This window comes from Globicephala melas, chromosome 2, assembly GCF_963455315.2.
Source record: "Globicephala melas chromosome 2, mGloMel1.2, whole genome shotgun sequence".
Classification (NCBI taxonomy): domain Eukaryota; kingdom Metazoa; phylum Chordata; class Mammalia; order Artiodactyla; family Delphinidae; genus Globicephala; species Globicephala melas.
In genome coordinates, this window is record NC_083315.2 from 167129100 (window position 1) to 167152603 (window position 23504).

Here is a 23504-nt window from a genome sequence, read left to right on the forward strand (position 1 = left end):
GCATTGGGAAGGAAGTCCCGCCCCCATTCTAGACCCCGCACTTAATTCGCTGCGCGCGGCGGGCTTCCGCAGTGCGGGTACCAAGAGCGCAGACGGTGAGTGCAAGGGGCCGCGCTGATAGGTCCTCCTCTCGGGCTTAGGGAGCGGGAGCAACAGGTGGAGCCCGCCGTACTTCCTCTGAAGGGGCTCTGTTCTAGCTCATGTATGGGAACGTAAATTCTTGTATTCTTGCTTTGGTTTTAGTGCAGTGGCTGTTTACGTACTGGCTGTATGCCTTGGAGCCTCGCAAAAGTTTTAGCATTTAATTTACAACTCAACCAGCCTGTATTGGAGGTGTTGTTTTCGCTAGGTTTTCATGCCTCGCCTGTTGCTCACTGATGGTTGGGGAAGGTCGGGCTGCCTCCAATAATCAAGCTAAACTGGGTCCTTTGTTATATGCAGAGAAATCAGCTTCACGGTAGTTACTCTGTTTTTCGAGGTGGGGATCACCAGACCATCTGGGAAACCTTTCCCATACACTGTCTCTATGTCCGGTGACTTTGGGAAGTCCTAAAGGACAACGGGGGAATTCACCAAGCTTAGGTCGAGTGAGCCTCCCCACCACCCCGGAGCCACCATGGGACACAGCTCAACTCATTTCTGGGAGGAACTTGCCAGTGTGTCCCCAAGAGCCTGGGTGGCATAGTCTGCGCCCACCTGGCGCCTGAAGTCCACGGGGACTGCACTTCCTGTGCTCCGGACTTCCTCATAGGTACTTTTCCATCTGGCTGTTCATTTGTATCCTTTAATATCCTTTGTAATAAATCAGTAATGGTGAGTAAAGTGCTTTCGTGAGATCTGTGAGCCTTTTGGCAAATTATCAAACCCAAGGAAGAGGTCATGTAACTGAACCCAAGTCTGTGTGCCTGACGAACAGTGAGGCCAAACAATACCAAAACGTCATTTTGGAGCAGAGAAAGGTATATTGCAGGGCCCTGCAAGGAGACGGGTGACTCATGCCTGAAAAACCCAGAACTCCCCAAGCTTTCAGCAAAGCCCTTTTATAGGAAGGGTGAGGGAGGGGCGTGGTTAGTGTTTGCAAACTTCTGGGTGTCACATCCTTTGTGCTTGAGGTCAGGCCACGGTCACCATGTTCCTGTAAACCTCCACCAAACAAATGTTATTCTCTGTTCTGACAAGGAAGGGCAAGGTCCCAAGTCACAACTTTCACCTTCCGAGGTCCAGGCAGTGCTTAAGAGGAGGGGGTCTCTGTGCAGACAGGTTACCCTGCCCGGGACCCTTAGTCCAGCACCCAGTCTGGGTTCTCCCGCAAGTGCCCAGGCCCTGCTAAGGAGGCAGATCTCAGCTGGTGGCGCCCTCTGGGCCAGGTCCCCAAACCCTGCCCAGCCGTCATCACTGAGGGACCCAGGCGCCCAGAACCCCAAGAGTTCGACCAAAACAACCCAAAAAACCTGTTCTGCTTAAGTTACCTGGAGTGACTTCTGTTATCTGCAGCCAAACCCTGACTAGCAGGTGCATGGAACACACACACACACACATACACACAGAGTTTTCTCTTTTAAAAATTATTTTTAGTATTAGCAGATTGAACACATTTTCAAATATTTATTGGTCATGTATAATTCTTTTTTTAGGAACCACCTCTTCTAGTCTGAGTTCCTTTTTAAAGACAGTTCTTTTGAAAAATTGTTTCATAAGAACTTTCTTTACATTGGGGATTCTAATGATGCAAAGGGTATTGTGGGTTATTTTCCCCCCTCAGTAGATTACATGTCCCTTACCCTTGTTTGTGGTGTTTTTAATGTCACATGTGGTCTGATGGTACCAGTCTCTTCTGTTCCATAGGTTGTCTTTCTATCTGTCTTCTAGTGACAGGAAATTCACAGAAACCAACAGGCCTGTTTCTCCAGGAGGGGGCTGCCTCTCATGCCTTGAATTCCGCCAGGAAAGTAGATTGGATACCAAGTGACGAGGAAGAATGTTGTAGTTTATCTTAGGACAGGGCCGAAAGTAAGCTCATCACACGAGATGAATTGTGCCGAAGCACAGCAGTAGAGGGCTGCCGCTCGCTCAGGCAAAACAGCGCCGTCTGTCCTGCTGTGGTAGCTTTTATTAAAGCATTATCTAGGTTTACACTTTAAGACTTGTTTTCTTAACATTTCAGAAGTGCCAAAGCAGCTACCTACGTTTTTATTAATTATAGAAGCAATAATTGGCTTTCGTGAGCACCTGCCGTGCTTCGTCCTTGAGCGCAAAGCAGCACAGAGTTCCCACCATTATTCTGATTATACTGAAGTAGCACAAGGACACTTCCTTGCGCTCCCACCACTCTGATTAGACTGAGGACATCTCATGGATCAGTGCCCAAAGCACTCAATGCTTCTTCGCAGGCCCCCGGTTTGCCGGGGGGGCTCAAAGCAATCAGGACTGTTTGCAGTTCTGGCTTATTCGCCAGCCCCCAGTTTGCTGGGGGGGGGGGGTGCGGCTCATGGGTCACGTCTCCTTTCCATGTCCTCAGTTGTTCCACTACAGTAGAGGGGCTCCTGCAACCTTGCTCTGAAAACCTCTCCCCTCTGTGTCCCACGGACAGTGTCCCCCAGTATCCCAGGGAAAACTGGAGCAGTTTTTGCTGAGCTGTTTGGGGCTGTTGTCCTAAAGCTAAGCAGGGGTGGGGGTGGGGAACAGACAGGTCCTAGGTCTGGTCCCTCATGTCCTTGTCTTGCACGAGGGACAAAGCCTCATTTCCCAGGACATTCAAGCATATTCCAAGCAGAGCCCTCTTCCAGCCCTGATTCTGCCCCTTCTTTCATCTCCTGCTCCTCCTTTTCCCCCCAGCTTCACACTGAGATTCTCACTTCCCCCTTTTTTCTCCTTATTCATTCTTTCATTCAAAACACATTTACTGGGACTTCCCTGGCGGTCCACTGGTTAGGACTTCGCCTTCCAATGCAGGGAGTGCGGGTTTGATCCCTGGTCGGGGAGATAAGATCCCACATGCCTTGCGGTCAGAAAACCAAATCATAAAACAAGAAATATTGTAATAAATTCATTAAAGACTTTAAAAATGGTCCACATAAAAAAAAATCTTTAAAAAAATATTTACTGAGCTCCTGACCCAGGGGAATAAGACAGACAAATCTACACTTTTCATGAGACTTAATCCACTAGGGGTAAGGAACAGAAAGAAGTAAATGTAATAATAAAAATAAAAAATAAAATAAATAAATAAATAAAATAAAAATAAAATAAATAAAAAATAAAATAATAAAAAATAAAACCCATACTGCCTCCTTGGTTATTACAGATATGAGATTAGGGAACTAATCTGGAAGCAGAGTCCTGTCGCTCTCTCCCCTCCCCCACCTCCTATGCCCCTGCCTACCCTGGGAGGTCACTGGGAAGGAAGAGCAGTGTCAGAAGTTCTGCAGGTAGTGAGGCTGCCGAGGACACCAGCTGGGTGTTAAAGTCCCCTACTATGATTGTGTAACTGTCAATTTCCCCTTTTATGGCTGTTAGCATTTGCCTTATGTATTGAGTTGTCCCTATGTTGGGTGCATAAATATTTACAATTGTTATATCTTCGTCTTGGATTGATCCCTCGGTCATTATGTAGTGTTCTTCTTTGTCTCTTGGAAGAGTCTTTATTTTAAAGTCTATTTTGTCTGATACGAAAATTGCTACTCCAGCTTTCTTTTGATTTCCATTTTCATGGAATATCTTTTTCCATCCCCTCCATGCTGCATGACGTCTAAGCCCAAAAGCCCAAGGAGGAAGTGAGTCTATCTCTTCCCAGGTTTGGTGCCAGATAGAACTCACCTTGGCATGCTAATGCAAGGATGAGGCCTGCGTGGGTGAGTCATTCTGCGGGAGCATTATTTTCCCTCTCAAAATCCCTTCTTGGATATGTGAGAAATCCATAGTCCTCCTTTTTATAAAACTCGACTGCAATTCTTCTGAACTTTATTTTGTATGAGATCATCCTTCCCCTGCCTGCCGTGATTTACAAATTTATAGCCCAAAACATTTTACCTTGGCTGACAAATGCCACAGAGCCCTAATCTCATATCTGTAATAACCAAGGAGGCAGTACGGGTTGATGGTTAACAGCATGATTTCTGACCAGTGCGTGGGTTGGAATCCTTAGTTGTGACCGTCGGCAAGTGAATTACCCTTGACGGGCCTTAGTTTGGACGCGCATAGGCACTCACAAAATAGGTGCTATTATCACATTTACTTCTCTGCTTCCATCCAGGGCAGCTGTCACTGTGACCAGAGGTGAGTGTGCTGGGACGGGGCTTGAGCCCACCTTTACCAGGAGACTGTGGGTACCTCCAGTCTTGTATCAACCCAGGTCACTCTGAAGCCCTAGGACTTAGGCTGGCCGGGCAGTGGGTGGGGCAGAGATGGATAACCAAGGAGGCAGTATGGGCAGAGATGGAAGTGCCCACAGGCTCCTATAGGACAGAGGGCAAGGCTGGGGCAACAGAGAGGTGCCCCTGCCCTCCCCCCACCAGTCCATCATAAATCAGGCAGAGCACTTCCGATTTTCATACTCTGTTTCTCAGAAAGATAGTGGTGTCCCTGGCTCTGCACCTGGTGTTCCCACACTGCCTCCAAGATGTCAGCTAAAGCCATAGAGAGCGGGGAAGGAGATGCCACTGAGCTCAGCCCGCGGGAATATCCCTCTGATGGTGAGTGCTCTAGGGAAGCTCCAGAGGGTGGGGTGGCCCAGGGCTTGGGGTGCCTGAACGAGGGCAGAGGGGGTCTTCTAGGTTCTGGCCTGGACCTGCCACCAGGTGCACTGTGCCCCATCAGGTCTCTAACCTCGTGGGCCTCAGACTCCTGCTCTGTGAAGTCTGGAATCTGCCAGCTCCGCGTTGGTGCTGGGTCTCCCTCTCTCTGTCTTCTCCTTGGGTTCACCTCCAAGCATCTTTGTCACCTCTTAGCACAGCTGCCGTTGAGGTCCCCTCCCAACGTCAGAGTTCTTGGGAGTTTCGGGAGATGGTCGAGGGCGCCGTGTGGGGCCTCTGGTCCCTCAGCTGCCCACCCCGCTGGGAGCTCCCCCTCCTCTTTTTTTTTTTTTTTTCCAGAGGAGGATGAACCTTCCCAGTCAACCGACCAGGCCTCTGATGGTTCTCCTGGGAAGCCACCACAGGGGCCACCCCAAGGGCCAGATGGATCTGGCTCTGACCCCAGAGACCCACCCAAGGCTGGAGGAAGCAATTTCGCCCATTACGCAGGTAACTGATCCCTGAGCATCAATCCACGGGCCCTCACCCAACTCCCCACTGCTCAGTTCAGCCTTCTGAGTTGTCAGTGTCAGGCCCACCTTCCTGATAGAATCTCTTTGACACTCACATTGTCAGAAAAAGGGCACAGTATACATGAGAGATGAAATCAATGATGCTCTAGAATCAGAGGAACCGCATGTGGACTAGCCACATGTCCCTGAAATGTGGGCCGTGGGACTGAGGAACTGAGTTTTAAATTTTATTTCATTTTAATTAAGATTTACATGGCACACATGGCTAGTGGTTCCTATAGTGGGCAGCATGGGCCTAGTGTATGACCTTGGGTGTGTGTGGCATAGAGTTCAAGATCCCTGGAAGTGAGGCGTGAGAACTTCAAGGCCAGTTTGTTGGAAATATCATCTGTGCAGAAACGGAAACCCTCAAGACAGGTCAGGGGTACTGATGGAGGGAGAGGTGATGGTGAGCCATGAGCTGCAGCCTTCAAGAAATGACGAGGTCTGAGGCTGATTTCGTACCTTCTCTCCCTTGCCTGGGACCAAGGCTCCTCTTCGTGCAGAGCTGGCTGAGCTCACTCCTGCAACTCCTGAAATCTCCGGAACTCCTTGTCCCAGCTGCCCCAGCACCCCAGTCCCTGCCCCTGTCAGATGTCCCTGCCAGCCCCAAGAGCTCTCAGCAGTTCGACATGGTCCAGGCATGCTCTGACCCGTGGTGCCAGGGGCTCCAGCCACAAGGCAGGACACAGAGGAAGCAGGGTGACTTCTCTCTTTTTTTTTTTTTGAATTTTTGAATTCTATTTTATTATTTTTTTATACAGCAGGTTCTTCTTAGTTCTCCATTTTATACATATTAGTGTATACATGTCAATCCCAGTCGCCCAATTCACCCCACCAGCACACCCCCCACCACTTTCCGCCCTTGTTCTCTACAACTGTGTCTCTATTTCTGCCCTGTAAACTGGTTTTTCGAGGTTCCACATATATGCATGAATATACGATATTTGTTTTTCTCTTTCTGACTGACTTCACTCTGTATGATAGACTCTAGATCCATCCACATCACTACAAATGACCCAATTTCGTTCCTTTTTATGGCTGAGTAATATTCCATTGTATATATGTACCACATCTTCTTTATCCATTCATCTGCTGATGGGTATTTAGGTTGCTTCCATATCCTGCCTATTGTAAATAGTGCTGCAGTGAACATTGGGGTGCATGTGTCTTTTTGAATTATGGTTTTCTGTGGGTATATGCCGAGTAGTGGGATTGCTGGGTCATGTGGTAATTCCATTTTTAGTTTTTTAAGGAACCTCCATACTGTTCTCCATAATGGCTGTATCAGTTTACATTCCCACTAACAGTGCAAGAGAGTTCTCTTTTCTCCACACCCTCTCCAGCATTTGTTGTTTGTAGATTTTCTGATGATGCCCATTCTGACTGGCGTAAGGTGATACCTCACTGTAGTTTTGATTGCATGTCTCTAATAATTAGTGATGCTGAGCAGCTTTTCATCTGCTTCTTGGCCATCTGTATGTCTTCTTTGGAGAAATGTCTATTTAGGTCTTCTGCCCATTTTTGGATTGGGTTGTTTGTTTTTTTAATATTGAGCTGCATGAGCTGTTTATATATTTTGGAGATTAATCCTTTGTCCATTGATTCGTTTGCAAATATTTTCTCCCATTCTGAGGGTTGTCTTTTCGTCTTGTTTGTAGTTTCCTTTGCTGTGCAAAAGCTTTTAATTTTCATTAGGTCCTATTAGTTTATTTTTGTTTTTATTTCCATTACTCTAGAAGGTGGATCAAAAAAGATCTTGCTGTGATTTATGTCAAAGAGTGTTCTTCCTATGTCTCCTCTAAGAGTTTTATAGTGTCCGGTCTTACATTTAGGTCTCTAATCCATTTTGAGTTTATTTTTGTGTATGGTATTAGGGAGTGTTCTAATTTCATTCTTTTACATGTAGCTGTCTAGTTTTCCCAGCACCACTTATTGAAGAGACTGTCTTTTCTCCATTTTATATCCTTGTCTCCTTTGTCATAGATTAGTTGACCATAGGTGTGTGGGTTTATCTCTGGGCTTTCTATCCTGTTCCACTGATCTATATTTCTGTTTTTGTGCCAGTACCATATTGTCTTGATTACTGTAGCTTTGTAGTATAGTCTGAAGTCAGGGAGTCTGATTCCTCCAGCTCTGTTTTTTTTCCCTCAAGACTGCTTTGGCTATTTGGGGTCTTTTGTGTCTCCTACAAATTTTAAGGTTTTTTGTTCTAGTTCTGTAAATAATGCCACTGGTGATTTGACAGGGATTGCATTGAATCTGTAGATTGCTTTGGGTAGTATAGTCATTTTCACAATATTGATTCTTCCAATCCAAGAGCATGGTATATCTCTCCATCTGTTTGTGTCATCTTTGATTTCTTTCATCAGTGTCTTATAGTTTTCTGAGTACAGGTCTTTTACCTCTTTAGGTAGGTTTATTCCTAGGTATTTTATTCTTTTTGTTGAAATGGTGAATGGGATTGTTTCCTTAATTTCTCTTTCTGATCTTTCGTTGTTAGTGTATAGGAATGCAAGAGATTTCTGTGCATTAATTTTGTATCCTGCAACTTTGCCAAATTCATTGATTACCTGTAGTAGTTTTCTGGTGGCATCTTTAGGATTCTCTATGTATAGTGTCATGTCATCTGAAAACAGTAACAGTTTTACTTCTTCTTTTCCAATTTGGATTGCTTTTATTTCTTTTTCTTCTCTGATTGCCATGGCTAGGACTTCCAAAACTGTGTTGAATAATAGTGGTGAGAGTGGACATCCTTTTCTTGTTCCTGATCCTAGAGGAAATGCTTTCAGTTTTTCACCATTGAGAATGATGTTTGCTGTGGGTTTGTCATATATGGCCTTTATTATGTTGAGGTAGGTTCCCTCTATGCCTACTTTCTGGAGAGTTTTTATCATAAATGGGTGTTGAATTTTGTCAAAAGCTTTTTCTGCATCTATTGAGATGATCATATGGTTTTTCTTCTTCAATTTGTTAATATGGTGTATCACATTGATTGATTTGGATATATTGAAGAATCCTTGCATCCCTGGGATAGATCCCACTTGATCATGGTGTATGATCCTTTTAATGTGTTCTTGGATTCTGTTTGCTAGTATTTTGTTGAGGATTTTTCCATCTCTATTCATCAGTGATATTGGTCTGTAATTTTCTTTTTTTGTAGTATCTTTATCTGGTTTTGGTATCAGGGTGATGGTGGCCTCATAGAATGAATTTGGGAGTGTTCCTTCCTCTGCAATATTTTGGAAGAGTTTGAGAAGGATGGGTATTAGCTCTTCTCTAAATGTTTAATAGAATTCATCTGTGAAGCCATCTGGTCCTGGACTTTTGTTTGTTGGAAGATTTTTAATCACCGTTTCAATTTCATTACTTGTGATTGGTCTGTCCATATTTTCTGTTTCTTCCTGGTTCACTCTTGGAAGGTTATACCTAAGAATTTGTCCATTTCTTCCAGGTTGTCCATTTTATTGGCATAGAGTTGCTCATAGTAGTCTCTCATGATGCTTTGTATTTCTGTGGTGTCCGTTGTAACTTCTCCTTTTTCATCTCTAATTTCATTGATTTGAGTCCTCTCCCTCTTTTTCTTGATGAGTCTGGCTAAAGGTTAATCAATTTTGTTTATCTTCTCAAAGAACCAGCTTTTAGTTTTATTGATCTTTGCTATTATTTTCTCTGTTTCTATTTCATCTATTTCTGCTCTGATCTTTATGATTTCTTTACTTCTACTAACTTTGGGTTTTGTCTGTTCTTCTTTGTCTAGTTTCTTTAGGTGTAAGGTTAGATTGTTTATTTGATATTTTTCTTGTTTCTTGAGGTAGGCTTGTATTTCTATTAACTTCCCTCTTAGAACTGCTTTTGCTACATCCCGTAGGTTTTGGATCATCGTGTTTTCATTGTAATTTGTCTCTAGGTATTTTTTAATTTCCTCTTTGATTTCTTCACTGATCTCTTGGTGAAGAGATTTAGTAATGTATTGTTTAGCCTCCATGTGTTTGTGTTTCTTACGTTTTCTTTTCCTGTAACTCATTTCTAATCTCATAGCGTTGTAGTCAGAAAAGATGCTTGATATGATATCAGTTTTCTTAAATTTACCAAGGCTTGATTTGTGACCCAAGATGGGATCTATCCTGGAGAATGTTCCATGTGCACTTGAGAAGAAAGTGTAATCTGCTGTTTTTGGATGGAATGTCCTATAAATATCAATTAAATCTATCTGGTCTATTGTATCATTTAAAGCTTGTGTTTCCTTATTAATTTTCTGTCTGGATGATCTGTCCATTGGTGTAAGTGAGGTGTTAAAGTCGCCCACTATTACTGTGTTACTGTCGATTTCCTGTTTTATAGCTGTTAGCAGTTGCCTTATGTATTGAGGTGCTCCTATGTTGGGTGCACGTATATTTATAATTGTTATATCTTCTTCTTGGATTGATCCCTTGATCATTATGTAGTGTCCTTCCTTGTCTCTTGTAACATTCTTTATTTTAAAGTCTATTTTATCTGATATGAGTATTGCTACTCCAGCTTTCTTTTGCTTTTCATTTGCATGGAATATTTTTTTCCATCCCCTCACTTTCAGTCTGTATGTGTCCCTAGGTCTGAAGTGGGTCTCTTGTAGACAGGATATATGTGGGTCTTATTTTTGTATCCATTCAGCAAGCCTGTGTCTTTTGGTTGGAGCATTTAATCCATTTACATTTAAGGTAATTATCGCTATGTATGTTCCTATTACCATTTTCTTAGTTGTTTTGGGTTTGTTTTTGTAGGTCTTTTCCTTCTCTTGTGTTTCCCACTTAGAGAAGTTCCTTTAGCATTTGTTGTATAGCTGGTTTGGTGGTGCTGAATTCTCTTAGCTTTTGCTTGTCTGTAAAGCTTTTGATTTCTCCGTCGAATCTGAATGAGATCTTGAGTAGAGTAATCTTGGTTGTAGGTTCTTCCCTTTCATCACTTTAAGTGTATCATGCCACTCCCTTCTGGCTTGTAGAGTTTCTGCTGAGAAATCAGCTGCTAACCTTATGGGAGTTCCCTTGTATGTTATTTGTTGTTCTTCCCTTGCTGCTTTCAATAATTTTTCTTTGTCTTTATTTTTGCCAATTTGATTACTATGTGTCTTGGCGTGTTTCTCCTTGGGTTTATCCTGTATTGGACTCTCTGTGCTTCCTGAACTTGCGTGGCTATTTCCTTTCCCATTTTAGGGAGGTTTTCAACTATAATCTCTTTGAATATTTTCTTGGGTCCTTTCTCTCTGTCTTCTCCTTCTGGGACCCCTATAATGCGAATGTTGTCACGTTTAATGTTGTCCCAGAGGTCTCTTAGGCTGTCTTCATTTCTTTTCATTCTTTTTTCTTTATTCTGTTCCGCGGCAGTGAATCCCACCATTCTGTCTTCCAGGTCACTTATCCGTTCTTCTGCCTCAGTTATTCTGCTATTGATTCCTTCTAGTGTAGTTTTCATTTCAGTTACTGTATTGCTCATCTCTGTTTGTTTGTTCTTTAATTCTTCTAAGTCTTTGATAAACATTTCTTGCATCTGCTCGATCTTTGCCTCCATTCTTTTTCCAGGGTCCTGGATATCTTCACTATCATTATTCTGAATTCTTTTTCTGGAAAGCACTTCATTTAGTTGTTTTTGTGGGGTTTTATCTTGTTCCTTCATCTGGTACAAAGTCCTCTGCCTTTTCATTTTGTCTAGCTTCTGTGATTGTGGTTCCTGATGGGAGGGACTGGTGGTGGGTAGAGCTGGGTGTTGCTCTGGTGGGCAGGGCTCAGTAAAACTTTATTCTGCTTGTCTGCTGATGGGTGGGGCTGGGTTCCCTCCCTGTTAGTTGTTTGGCCTGAGGTGACCCAAAACTGGAGCCTGCCCAGGCTCTTTGGTGGGGCTAATGGTAGACTCTGGGAGGCCTCACGCCAAGGAGTACTTCCCAGAACTTCTGTTGCCAGTGTCCTTGTCCCTTAGTGAGCCAAAGCCACCACTTGCCTCTGCAGGAGACTCTCCAACAGTTGCAGGTAGGTCTGGTTCAGTCTCCCCTGGGGTCACTGCTCCTTCCCCTGGGTCCCGATATGCACACTACTTTGTGTGTGCCCTGCAAAAGTGAAGTCTCTGGGACTTCCCTGGTGGCGCAGCAGTTAAGAATCCGCCTGCCAATGCAGGGGACACAGGTTCCATCCCTGGTCCGGGAAGATCCCACATGCCGCGGAGCACCCAAGCCCGTGTGCCACAACTACTGAGCCTGCACTCTGGAGCCTGTGAGCCACAACTACTGAGCCTGCGTGCCACAACTACTGAAGCCCACGCCTAGAGCCCACGCTCTACAACAAGAGAAGCCACCGCAATGAGAAGCCTGCGCACTGCAACGAAGAGTAGCCCCCGCTCGCCACAACTAGAGAAAGCCTGCCTGCAGCAACGAAGACCCAACGCAGCCAAAAATAACTAACTAGATAAATTTATAAAAAAGGGAAAAAGAGCGAAGTCTCTGTTTCCCCCAGGCCTGTCAAAGTCCTGCAATGAAATCTCGCCAGCCTTCAGAGTGATTCTCTAGGAATTCCTCCTCCCGTTGCCAGACCCCCAGGTTGGGAAGCCTGACGTGGGGTTCAGAACCTTCACTCCAGAGGGCAGACTTCTGTGGTACAACTGTTCTCCAGTTTGTGAGTCACCCACCCAGCAGTTATGGGATTTGAGTTTATTGTGATTGCGCCTCTCCTACCGTCTCGTTGCACCTTCTCCTTTGTCTTTGGATGTGGGGCACCTTCTCCTTTGTCTTTGGATGTGGGGCACCTTTTTTGGTGAGTTCCAGTGTCTTCCTGGCAATGACTGTCAGGAAGCAGTCATTTTCATTTGCATGGAATATTTTTTTCCATCCCCTCACTTTCAGTCTGTATGTGTCCCTAGGTCTGAAGTGGGTCTCTTGTAGACAGGATATATGTGAGTCTTATTTTTGTATCCATTCAGCGAGCCTGTGTCTTTTGGTTGGAGCATTTAATCCATTTACATTTAAGGTAATTATTTACCTTATTTAAGGTTCTTGTCACTCGAGGTGACAAGAACCTTGCCAAGAAGGAACCGAAGCAGGGTCCCTTCTGGTGGGGGAATTAGAGATGCTTCCTGCAGAAAGTGACAAGTAGGCTGAGCCCTGGAGGACGGGGGGCTTTCACTCCAACTGTAGCCTGAGAAGGGTATAGGGTGTCTGGAAGAGGGAAAGACCAGAAAAGTCAAATTTATTCCATCGCAAATGAAAATAGCATGCTTTTCTTGATTTTGTTTTGTTTTGAGAAAATGATACCAAATGTATTGACGTCACAGAGCAGCATGAAACTTTTTCAAGGCAGGTGCCCCTCGCCATCTGGAGCATAACAGAGCTCCAGACGCTCGTCCATCCCCCTCTGCATTCTCAGAAAATCAGACTTCTCAGGAAAAGCAGGAAGAGGCCAGGCAGGGGCTGCTCTCTTCTCTGATCCCAACTCCAGGGAACCCCCTCCCACTGTGGCAGCAGTGGGGGTGCAGGGGGAGGCCAGTGCCATGCACTCATGGGGGTGCTTTTTGTCTCCAGGTATGGCCTCTGTAGCCGTGATTGGAGGAGGTGAGTCTCTTTGGGAAGAAACTCAAGCCCTCATCTGACCCTGGGACCACCTAGCCTTGACCAAGCCCAAGATTGCCTTGAGCCCCAGGACATAGGTGGGTAAGGGTGCAGTGGGCAGGGGACAGAGTTGGAACACTCGAGGTGACAAGAACCTTGCCAAGAAGGAACCGAAGCAAAGCCATTCAAAGCACCCAGGTCCAATCTCAGCTTCTCCCAAGTGCAAACCGTGTGATCCAGGCAGGTTGTTAAATCTGTCTCAACCCATGATTCCTGCCCAGAAAGCAGGGCCAGTGGTACCTCCAGAGGGTTGTAGGGGATGTGTAAGCTGAGCTGTAGGGATTCCTCGGACTGCTTTACAAACCCTCTAGCTTATCCCGTGAGCCCAGAGGTTTCCAGCTGTGCCCCTGGCCAGCATCCTCTAACACGGTGGCCAGAATTCAAGAAAATGAAAACATTTCTGTCACACCAGCCACAGTCTCAGGTGCTCATTGGCTACAGGCGGCCAGCGTGTTGGACAGTGCAGATACGGAACGTTTCCTGGTTGCAGAAAGTTCTATGACTGCACTCTCTGGAGATGTAGGGGACCCCTGGGGGGGACGCCCACAGGCAGCTGCAGGGCAGAGGGCAGAAGCCGCCACCCCAGCACCTCTTCAGAAGAGCAGCTCTGTCCTTATTCTGTGGGCCCTGTGATAGGGGGAAAGACGCTATTTTCCCTGCCAAAAGGGGGCGCTTGAAGACCACTGCTCCTTTCATCTTATTTCACACAAGGGCGGTTGAGGCACAGGGAGGACAGGTGAGCCTTCCAGGACCACAGCAAAACAGAGGAATGCACAGGCCTGGGATCCAGCTTCTCGGCAGGGCCCCGTGCACTCGTGTCCACTTCTACAGCCTTCCTTTGCCTCAGGCCCCGTGGCTCTCACGAGAGGGACGTGGACCCCTCACCTCATCCCCCTCAGGAAGGTATCAGGGAGAACTGGGGAGTCTGTCCCCTGTGGCCAACCCTAAAGCTCCTCTCCCGCTACAGCCGTGGCCGTGGGGGCTGTGCCCGTGGTGCTGGGCGCCATGGGCTTCACTGGGGCAGGAATCGCGGCCTCCTCCTTAGCGGCCAAGATGATGTCAGCGGCCGCCATTGCCAATGGGGGTGGAGTTGCCGCCGGCAGCCTCGTGGCCACTCTCCAGTCCGTGGGTAAGTGTCCGGGCGGGCGGGAGGAAGCGGGGAGGGTGTGACACAGCAGCACAGGATTCAGCCCAGCGGCTAAGCCGGAGGGAGGGCCTGTCTGCTTCCTCCAGCTTCGTGGGCATCAATGTCCCTGGTCCTTTGAGTCTCCCGCACTGTCCCCTCTTCTGGTTGGGGGTGGGCTTGGGGGCACTGGGGGCGTGCAGCGCAGCAGGTGCGCGTTCCCCATCAGCCCTGCAAACCTGCGTAGGGCCCTCCCCTCGCTGGGCCCAGCCTCGTGCTGGGGAGGAAGAGGCAGAGACCCTGTGCCATTTCTCAGAGGGTCTGTCCTGTCGCTGGTGGAGTCACCACCAGAGTGCGTGTCTCCTCTTCGGGCAGCCATGGGCAGCAGCCCCTCCCCAAAGCAGACCTCCTGGGGTTTCAGGAAGTAGAGGAGGGAACAGGACTGGGATGTCTGGGTCTTGGGCCTCCTGTGGGTCCTGGGTTCTCTGACCTCCCCAGTCTTGCCGGGAGCTGCCGGGGCTGCCTGTCCCCTTGTGCTCTAACCCCCTCCTCTCTCCCAGGGGCAGCCGGACTTTCCATGTCATCCAACATCATCCTGGGCTCGGCTGGGTCAGCTCTTGGGGCCTGGCTGTGGGGTAGAAAGAAGAAAGCTCCTTCCTCTCCTCCACCAGGATCCAGTACTGAAGCAGAGAGGGGCTCCCGGGCTGGAGATGACCCTCCAGGGCCTCAGGAGGTCAGTCCCCCACATGACAAGTCCTCTGCCTCCTAAAATCCTTCAAAGAAGCATAGGAAATAAAGAAGAGATGCTGTGATCTTCACGAGTGTCTGCACTGCATTCTTGTCTACCAGGCAGGGCGCAGTGCATCTGCAGAGCCATGGCTTCAGGGTTGGGGGCAGCAGGAAGTCTGTAAGAATGGGCACTGCTGTCTGCGACAGGAAGCCAGGTCTGTTGCAGTCCTGCCACCCAGCTGTGATCCTGGGAAGGTCATGTCTCCCCTTTGAGCCTCAGTTCCGCTGCTCTTTGGACGGGATGGTGGATCACATGTCTTCAAAGATGTCAGCCAGAGGCAGCAATACAGGAGGGCTTGGCCCTAGGGTCAGTTTGAGCCATTGACCCTCAGTTATGAAACACTTTATCCTCAGGGATTCTTGACCCCTCCCCTCCCCACCCAAGACTCTGAGTCTGACTGTATCATGAGTCTAGGAACTCAGCCACACTTGTCTGCCTGGCCTGGTGGCCTTTGGAGCTCTTCAGGTAGGTAGAGAATTTGCATTTCTCCAGAGAGCTCTGTCCCGGTTGGTGTAGAGCTCAGGGTCCTTGGGCTCCAAGGGAGACTGGCCAGAACCTGCAAGGACAGACAGGCCTCCCTCCCCTGGTGGGGCTCCCAAGAGGCTCGTCAGTGCAGAACGCTCAGCTGTCTCCTAAGGCCCGCTGGCTGCCTGGCCCTGGGTCAGGTGGCAGGCATTCTATGTGTGTTGACCTGGCCTCTGCCACCTGCCTGTCTGTCCATGCAGATAACTCATACCCAGTTTCTGGCAGCCCTGCTTCCACTTTAGACTGGAGTCTCAGATCTCGTCCTGTTGGCTCCAGGACCCCGGCCCAGGTCCCCACTCTGGCCTTCACCCCCGTCTTCCTTCACGGCCCTTCCTCCACCAGGCTCTCTCCCTCAGATGCTGCCCCAGTTCACTCATACAGCTCCCAGCTAGCCTCAAGGGCTCCCAGAACACAGACAAGCTCAAGACCCACAGGTCAGTTCCACATCTTCAGAAAGTCTGCTCCTGTGGGTAAGACAGGCAGGGGTGGGCAGGGGCGGCTCCTTCCTGCCGCCCCTACCCTCGGGGGGCGGGGGGCTCGGCGAGTGGAGGGGAGACCCGTCTGCGTCCACTGGAAGAACTGTCTCATGTTTCTCATCTTGGTGGCTGCAGGCAGAGAAGCTGGGTCTTGGAAGGGAAGTGACTTAAGCCCCCAGCTGGGCTCTGGGACTCTGGAAGCCAAGAGCCTAGTCCGTGCCCGGGTGACCCTCAAGCCGTGCGCCTGGGTAGGGGGAAGAGACAAGCATTAGGAGGAACCGAATCAGAGCCATTCAAGCCCACGCTTTGGAAGCAGCTGGACCTGGGTCGAGTCCCACTTAGCCAAGCCAAGCTTTGTGATCTTGGATGAATCTCTTACCCTCTCTGTGCCAGTATTTCCTCATCGTAAAGTGGGGATAGTAATCTCATCCTTCTCGCTGAGTTAGTGAGGAGAGTGCATGAGAACAGGAACCCAGAACAACCTGACCGTGGTATAGGCCTTAAAAACGTAATTCGTTCTGATTTCCTAATTCTGGCACATTTTAAATTACTCCATGGAGATCTAAGGGAGTTCTAGAAATCTATGTTTCAGGAGAAGGGAAGCAGCCCACCTCGGGAAGTAAAATCTCCCTCCAGCCGCCTCCCCACCTTCCCCTCACACAGGTCCTTATGTAACCCCAGTACCATATCTTGGACCCTTCCCAGGCCTGCATCTTCCACAAGCTCAGAGCAGCCTCTCTACCCCTTGGAGCCCCTTGAGATTTTTAAGGGCAGTGGGTGTGACCCCAGTTCTGGTGTCCTCATCTCCCCATCAAAGCTCCACTGCTTCAGCAGTTTGGGTGCCGGTCAATTTCTATGCCATAGAATTTACCAGTGCTGTCCTCTTAGCCTCTAACCTGGCTTCCGAGATACTGTCTGCAGGGAGCCTGGTCAAAGTGGGCGGGGCAGCCTCTGGAGGTGTCTTGGCAGGACTTCCTTGGCTAAGTGTCCCTGGCAGGGACTGGTGGGAGCTGGCTTGGGGGCTAGGGAGGGCACAGGGTCCTGCCCAAGGACCCATGGGAGGGGACAACAGCATCACCTTCAGTCTCTCTCCCTCCCCTGTCCTTCCCCTTGGGTGTCCGCCCTGGCTTTCTCTCTGAGAGGGGTCAGAGGGAGGCAGGTCCCTGGGCACAGGGGATCTGGGCCCCCTGCCCTCTCCTTCTTAGAGAGGGGGGACCCTGCGGCTGAGGCCCACTCTCTGGCTCTCACTTCCCCAGGATTCACCACCAGAATTCTCCTCCTTTAGGTTTTTACCTAAGCGTCCAACCAGCCTTTCGTAAGTTTGTCCTGATGGATCTCAGATCCAGAGCGTTGATTTGAAGAAAATTCTTCAATTCAGGCCCATTTTCTTCAATTAGTTCTTGAAAGCCCCCTTTCTGGCTTTATTTATTTATTCTCTCTGTTTATCTTCCCTTTTACCTGCAATTCCCCCCTCTCATATTAGAACGTCAGCCTTTCTAACATGTTGAACGTGTATCTGTTTTTCGTATATATTTCTGTAAAATGGGTGTCGCTTTTTGTTTGGATGTGTTTTAATTTACATACAGAAGAGTGTACTGTATATCTCATTTGATTTCTTTTATTCCACACTTGACAGCTATGTTTTTGAGATCCCTCAGGGTCGATAGGTGAGCTTCTAATCCTTGCTTTCGATCGCTGCAAAGTGCTCCAGAGTGCATCCGCCACCGGTCAGCTTTCTGCCCCTAGGGTGGACCCCCGGGGTCCTCCCACCTCTGCCAACAGAAACTGTACAGGATGGAATTGGCTGCGGGCTGTGGGCGGTGACACAGCCTCCAACCACTGCCCAACCTCTGACCTCTGACTCCTGTGCATCACCCTCTGTTCTTAGGACTCACCCTGTCATCCAACGCTGCCCTGGCTGGGGCCACATCTACCCTGGGATCCTTGCTGGGGACGCTGAATGGCTCCTACCTGCTAGGATGCCCTGCTGCGGCCCTGACCGCTTTCCCACTAGGAGATAACTGGCCCTGGGTGATAGATACCCCTCCTTGGACGCCTACCCAGCACATGGGAGTATGACAAGAAAGTTAAGACCTGGGCCACAACTGGCAGTCTTCCTCATGGTCAGAAATATGGGGACTCCTCAGCTTACGAGAAACGATTCATAAGATGAAAAGAATCAGAACAGCTGAATTTGATCAAACCCTGTGATATCCTAGTCACTAAGCTTAGCAGTTGACATTTATCAATTCATTTAATTCTCATAAGAACCCCAGAGAAAGATGATATTGCCCCTTATTTACAAATGAAGGGAGCGTTGTCCACGGGCCCTGGGCTGGGAGGTGAGGTGGGGTGGGTAGCTGTTCCGGAGCCTGGGACAGGAAGTAGAACAGAAATGCAGGCGTCGGGGCCTGGGAGGAAGGCTCAGGGCAGGGCAGGTTCTGAACAGCCCAGAAGGGCCATGCTCCTCCACCCGGAGATGTCCACTGGGGGACCCTGCAGGCAGGCCATCAGACAGCACCCTTTCCCCTGGGCCATCTGTGTGTTGGGGCCCAGGTGCGCCAAGCTGCTGGCCAGCCTGGCATCGTCTCTCCTCCCAAACAATAATGCTGAGCCTCAAATACCCTTTAACTGGGCTCCTGATTCTTGAGTCTCTGGTCCTATACCCCAACCAGGTGGCCCACTGGTCACTTAGGGTTTAGCTTTCATACCCCTTAATCTCTTTAATTCCTTCCCTGCCACCCCAAAGCTCTCTTCTTGGGGAGCTGGCTGAGCTCACACCTGCACACCCTGCTAGTTTTAGAACTACTGGTCCCCACTGGCTGCTGCAGACCAAGACCTCTGCCAGGGAGTTCCAGGGACTCAGCGTTGGGGAGCCAGGCAACTATGGTCCAGTGTTGTGAGCGGCTCCAGCCACAGGGGATCAAGGATGGTTCTGATTGGGAGGGTCAGGGTCAGCTTTCCAGAGGAAGGGGCAACAGGTGGGGCCCTGGAGAATCAGGAACATTCAATGCGTCCCAGCAGTGTTCTCAGGCAGCCTTCAGGCCTTCAGCAGTGCTTGCCCTGATCTCAGCCGGGTCCTGCAAAATGAACACACCTCTCCACGAGGATTTACTGCTGTCGAAGAGGTTTCCCTGGACGGAAGGAGAAGGTTAGATAACGCGCCCCCCAGACACACACTCCGAAAACACCAACCCTATTTCAGATGAACTAACCTCCCGGCTCAGAGGGCGTGACACTCACTTCGCCTCTTCCTGCCCCAGTCAAACCACCACGCCCTAAATTACTTTGCCAAGAGTCCCGCATTCACTGTGAAGGGGGCTGCAGCGGCACACCTTCCTTCCCAAATCTGTAAGGTTTTTTTTTTTTTTTTGACCAAACCTGGCTAGGAAGGCAGAGAGAAAAAAGAACTTCTGTGCTTCCCACAAACAACCCCCAAGCAACCAGTCCGCAGACATTAAAAAACACGCAACAAAACCCCTGTCTGATGGTTGGATTTTTCTGGAACAAGGCCCTCAAACCCCGTCTCCAGATTACTCTAGGCCAACGCATGCAGGTCCACTCAGGACAGGTCACCCGCCTACCCAGCAGCCCTTGCCACACTCAGGGCTGTGGCTCACCTTCTCAGGAGGAAGCAGGCAGGGGTCCTTCCTTCCTGTGTCTCCCAGCCTGGGGCAGCCCCCCCATAGGTGGGCTGTGGGCTCAGGGAGTGGAGGGGCAGCCAGTGTGGATCCACTCACAGAATGTTCTTTCGGTTTCCAGCCAAGGCTGCTGCAGCTGTGGCGGGAGGAGGTAAGTCTCTGCCGCGGAAACCTGCGCCTCGTCCGTCCCCAGGCCCTGGGACTTGGGGAGCCGCTGGCCTTGCACCTGCCCCAGGCTTCCTGTGCATTGTGGCGGAGGAGGCGCTACAGTGAGGAAATGGCGAGCTTCCGTGTGGCGCAGAGGCAGCCCCAGCAGGGGCCCAACCTCCTTGCCGAGCCTCTGCCCCGTGGCTTTGAACTCCTCTGGGTTCAGCTTTCCTCGTGAAAATCAGGCCAAGGCTGCCCATTCAGGGTTATTGTGAGGGTTACGTAGGATGAGACACGCGCACAGTCTGGACCCAGGAGGTGTGTTAAGGAGAAGCCACTGGCTCAGCGACTCTGGCTTCCAGTTGCTCTGCGGTGATGCCGTGGAGACCCAGAGTTGGGATCCAAGCCGGGCTCAGAACGTGCTCCTTGCTTTATGCTGGGCCCTGGGCAAGATTTGCTTGTATTAAAGATGTCCTCAGCGAAGACAAGAAGCTTGCAAACCTCCGCCCCGCCCCCAACTTAGTTCCAGGATTTTACTAAGGCAGAAACTGAGGCCTTTCCCGAGGAAGGTCCTGCTGCGGATCAGAGGCCTGACCCCGGTGACCCCGCGGCCCTCCCCTCCGCTTTCCCCACCAGCTGTGCTGCCCTCGACTCCTGACTGCGGGCCGGGCCTGGAATCTCTCCCAAGTTCAGGCTTTACCCCTTCTCCGGGCTCCCTGAAGTCCCCCAAGCTTGATGTGCTCTGCGTGTGTGATGTGGGAGCATGTCCATCTCCCCCTCAACCCAGCTCCTCGCCCCCTACAGCCCTGGCCGTGGGGGCTGTGCCCGTGGTGCTGGGCACCGTGGGCTTCACCGGGGCAGGAATCACAGCCTCCTCCTTAGCGGCCAAGATGATGTCAGCGTCCGCCATGGCCAATGGGGGCGGAGTTGCCGCCGGCAGCCCGGCGGCCACTCTCCAGTCCGTGGGTGAGTGTCCCCGATGGGGCTTGCTGTGGAAGGTGAGGGAGGACAAGCGCCTCAGAGCATCCAGCCCTGACCTTAGCCCTGGTGAGCCCCAGTCTGCCTGTGCCTTTGTCTCACCCTCCGTGGTCACTCTCTCTCTGGGTCTCTGAAGCAGGTGCGTTGCTGGGGGAAGGTGCTCTGGCCTAGGGTGTGCTCGGCTCAGGCTGACTCTGCCCAAAGCAGACTTTCTGAGTTAGCTGGGGCGTCTCTGTCCCGCCTGGGGTTCGGCCTTCTTCCCCAGAGAGAAAGGCAGCTCCCGGCACTCGGTTTCACCACCGGAGTTCATGCCTTTGGGTACCTGCTTGCAGCAGCCTTGCCCAAACAGAGATCCTTGGGAGTTGGGGAAACAGAGAAGGGTTCTGGGTGGGATCTCTGGGCCTGAGGTCCTCCTGACAGGCCCTGGAGTCTCGGACCCTATGGTTCTGCCCCACAAGCTGCCCCAGCCTGCCCGTCCCATTCTACTCACCCTCTGCTTCTCCCCCAGGATCAGGTGGACTCTCCCTGTCACCCAAAGTCCTCCTGGGATCCACTGGGTTTGCCCTTGTGTCCCTCGTGGTGGGCTTGTGACAGCTCCCTGTCACTCCCTTTGCAGAGAAGAGGACCAGGTAGTGCCCTGCTCGCCAGCCTGATGCAGGAAGGGACCAAACGCTGCACCCCAGAGGAAAATAAGAAATAAAAATGAGTTGTTGCAACCCCTCCGGATGCCTTCCTTCTTGTTTGCCTGAAGTCGGGGTGGGGGAAGGCTCACTTCTCTTAGAGCGACATGGTGTCGGGGTGCCCAGAGATGAACTGAGTCAAACGGTGAAGCCTGGAACCTGTCCTTGCCCAGCTTCAGACTCTGTGTGTGACCCCGGGTGGGTCACCTCCGCTCTGGGCCTGCATTCGGCCCTCTCTATATGGGGAGTTGGTCTGAAAGACCTCAAAGGTCCCAGCCAGGGTGGGTGTTTTGGCTCAGTTCCTGTGCAGAGTCAGGAATGGAAGGGGAGGGAGCATCCTGTTTGGAGCCTCATTTGCACGCACCCCACTCCTACCCTCTGCGTATGCAATGGCTATTTCCTAAGTGGCCTGGCTGAGGCTCAGAAAGCAACGGCCCCAGGACGTCACTGCTTCCTCCCAAAGTCAAAGTCCAGCGCGCTGGCCTTTTTCTCCCAACAGCTAGAAAGAAAATCTAGTTTGTCAAGGGCTCTGATCTTTCTGCTTCAGGACCATGGTCCCTAAATATCCTTCTCCCTCCAGTACAAGGTCTTGTAGAAACTTCTCATCACCAGGATGGGATCCATCCCAGAACATCAGAAAATTCGCTTACATGTTGATTCACTCCTCCTTTCCACAAACTCTTTGAGCGTGAGCTGTGGGTCAGGCACTGGGCTGTGCGCTAGGGAACTTGGCCTTTCCTAGGTAGCGCTCTTGGTCTGCTGCGTGGGTGGACCAACAGGCAGACAGCCATTGATGTTGCCCTCTGATGACACCAGAGGCCAGACCAGGGCTTTGGGGGTGCCCAGAGGGAAGGCACGTCACAGCAGTGTCTTAGTCCGTTCAGGCTGCTGTAACAAAAATACCATAAAATGGGTGACTTATAAACAACAGAAGTTTATTCCTCACAGTGTTGGAGGCTGAGAAGTCACGAGATCAAGGCTGCAGCACATTTAGGTTCCTAGGTGGCTGTCTTTTCACTGTGTCCTCACATGATAGAAGGGGAAAGAGAGCTCTTTGTGGCCTCTATTAGAAGGACACTAATCCCATTCATGAGGGCTCCACCCTCATGATCTAAGCACCTCCCAGTGTTTCCTCCTCCTTATACCATCACCTTGGGGGTTAATATTTCAACTTCTGAATTCTGGGGGGACACAGACATTCAGACCATAGCAAGCATATTGGGGAAGGAGAGCTTGGATTCTATCTGAGGGTTTTGGAGAAACACCAAAGGGTTTTCAACATGACCGTGACCCTACCACAGATCCTATTTTGCATGAAGGGGGACCCCTTCCAGGTCCCGAGAGTGGGCTCTTGTCTAACACTTGGAAATGAATTGTCCAAGGAGACACACGTGCTGGCAAAGCAAGAGACTTGATCGGGAAGGGGCACCCTGGTGGAGAGCAACAGGGTAAGGGCACCCAGGAGAACTACTCTGCCACGTGGCTCGCAGTCTCAGGTTTTACGGTAATGGGGTTAGCTTCTGGATTGTCTCTGGCCAATCATTCTGACTCAGGGTCCTTCCTGGTGGCGTGGGCATTGCTCAGCCAAGATGGATTCCAGTGAGAAGGATTCTGGGAGGTTGGCAGGACACATGGACGGGCGAATCCTCTCTCCTTTTGACCTTTCTTGAATTCTTCTGGTTAGTGATATCTTGTTAGTTCTGTGTCTTTGCCAGGACCTCCTGTTGTAGGATAACTCATGCAAGTGGCTACTATCTTGCCTGGCCAGGGTGGGCAGTTTTGGTCCGTGGTTCCCCTAACACTACACCCCTGCACACCCTGTCCTAGATGCCATGAGCAGCCTGGCAGGATCTCAGTTTCCAACAAGAACCAAACTTGTGAGTCTGGTTTTATGGACCTTTTAAACGTTAACTCATCCGTGTGCTCAAGTGGCTCCCAGTGAGGTCAGTGAAGCATCGTTGTACCCAACCATAGGAGTAAACTCCTTAGGGGAGTAATTAATTCAACACTTGATTCTTTTTCTTTCCCCCATTTTTTTGATGTCTTGGAGAATCTAAGAAAAGCTGTGAACGTTTCCCCCCAAAATGCACACATTCCCAAAATAATGCTCTAACTTCAAGTCCTTCATTAGAGCCTCCAAAGGTCCTCCTGGCGCTAAGGGCAAAAGCCCCCGCCTTAGCTACAAGTCCGAGTCTCCCACAAGAAGGGCGCT

The 23504-nt window shown here is 49.9% G+C and overlaps 2 protein-coding genes across 8 annotated transcripts; both read left to right on the plus strand.

The window, feature by feature from the left end:
• The first annotated feature begins 5 nt into the window (after window positions 1-5).
• LOC115867288 (interferon alpha-inducible protein 27-like protein 2A) lies at window positions 6-15034 on the plus strand. 7 transcript variants are annotated; one of them, XM_060295231.2, is made up of 7 exons: window positions 22-95; window positions 4253-4275; window positions 4566-4691; window positions 5091-5240; window positions 12846-12875; window positions 13900-14061; window positions 14616-14906. In XM_060295231.2, exons 3-7 carry the CDS (start codon window positions 4619-4621, stop codon window positions 14822-14824), a joined length of 624 nt encoding a protein of 207 aa, XP_060151214.1. In that variant the 5' UTR covers window positions 22-95; window positions 4253-4275; window positions 4566-4618; the 3' UTR covers window positions 14825-14906. The 7 variants fall into 7 exon arrangements, with proteins under 7 accessions (XP_060151216.2, XP_060151214.1, XP_060151215.1 ...); XM_060295230.2 differs by lacking the exon at window positions 22-95 and adding an exon at window positions 3754-3851 and having other exon boundaries at window positions 14616-14907; XM_060295233.2 differs by lacking the exon at window positions 4253-4275 and having other exon boundaries at window positions 6-95; window positions 14616-14905.
• LOC115867104 (uncharacterized) lies at window positions 14969-21263 on the plus strand. The gene is made up of 6 exons (XM_070045042.1): window positions 14969-15111; window positions 15647-15840; window positions 16483-16830; window positions 17735-17861; window positions 19607-19638; window positions 20439-21263. Exons 1-6 carry the CDS (start codon window positions 14969-14971, stop codon window positions 20744-20746), a joined length of 1152 nt encoding a protein of 383 aa, XP_069901143.1. The 3' UTR covers window positions 20747-21263.
• The last annotated feature ends 2241 nt before the right edge of the window (window positions 21264-23504 follow it).

Excerpts from the sequence above, each read along its gene's own strand:
- LOC115867104 (XM_070045042.1), top strand. The coding sequence starts at position 14,969 with ATGGGCACTGCTGTCTGCGACAGGAAGCCAGGTCTGTTGCAGTCCTGC. Across the intron at positions 16,831-17,734 it reads GGCAGGACTTCCTTGGCTAA|GACTCACCCTGTCATCCAAC; the intron begins GTGTCCCTGGCA and ends CTCTGTTCTTAG. Across the intron at positions 17,862-19,606 it reads CTGACCGCTTTCCCACTAGG|AGCCAAGGCTGCTGCAGCTG; the intron begins AGATAACTGGCC and ends CTTTCGGTTTCC.
- LOC115867288 (XM_060295233.2), top strand. The coding sequence starts at position 4,619 with ATGTCAGCTAAAGCCATAGAGAGCGGGGAAGGAGATGCCACTGAGCTC. Across the intron at positions 5,241-12,845 it reads CAATTTCGCCCATTACGCAG|GTATGGCCTCTGTAGCCGTG; the intron begins GTAACTGATCCC and ends TTTTGTCTCCAG. Across the intron at positions 12,876-13,899 it reads TGTAGCCGTGATTGGAGGAG|CCGTGGCCGTGGGGGCTGTG; the intron begins GTGAGTCTCTTT and ends CTCCCGCTACAG.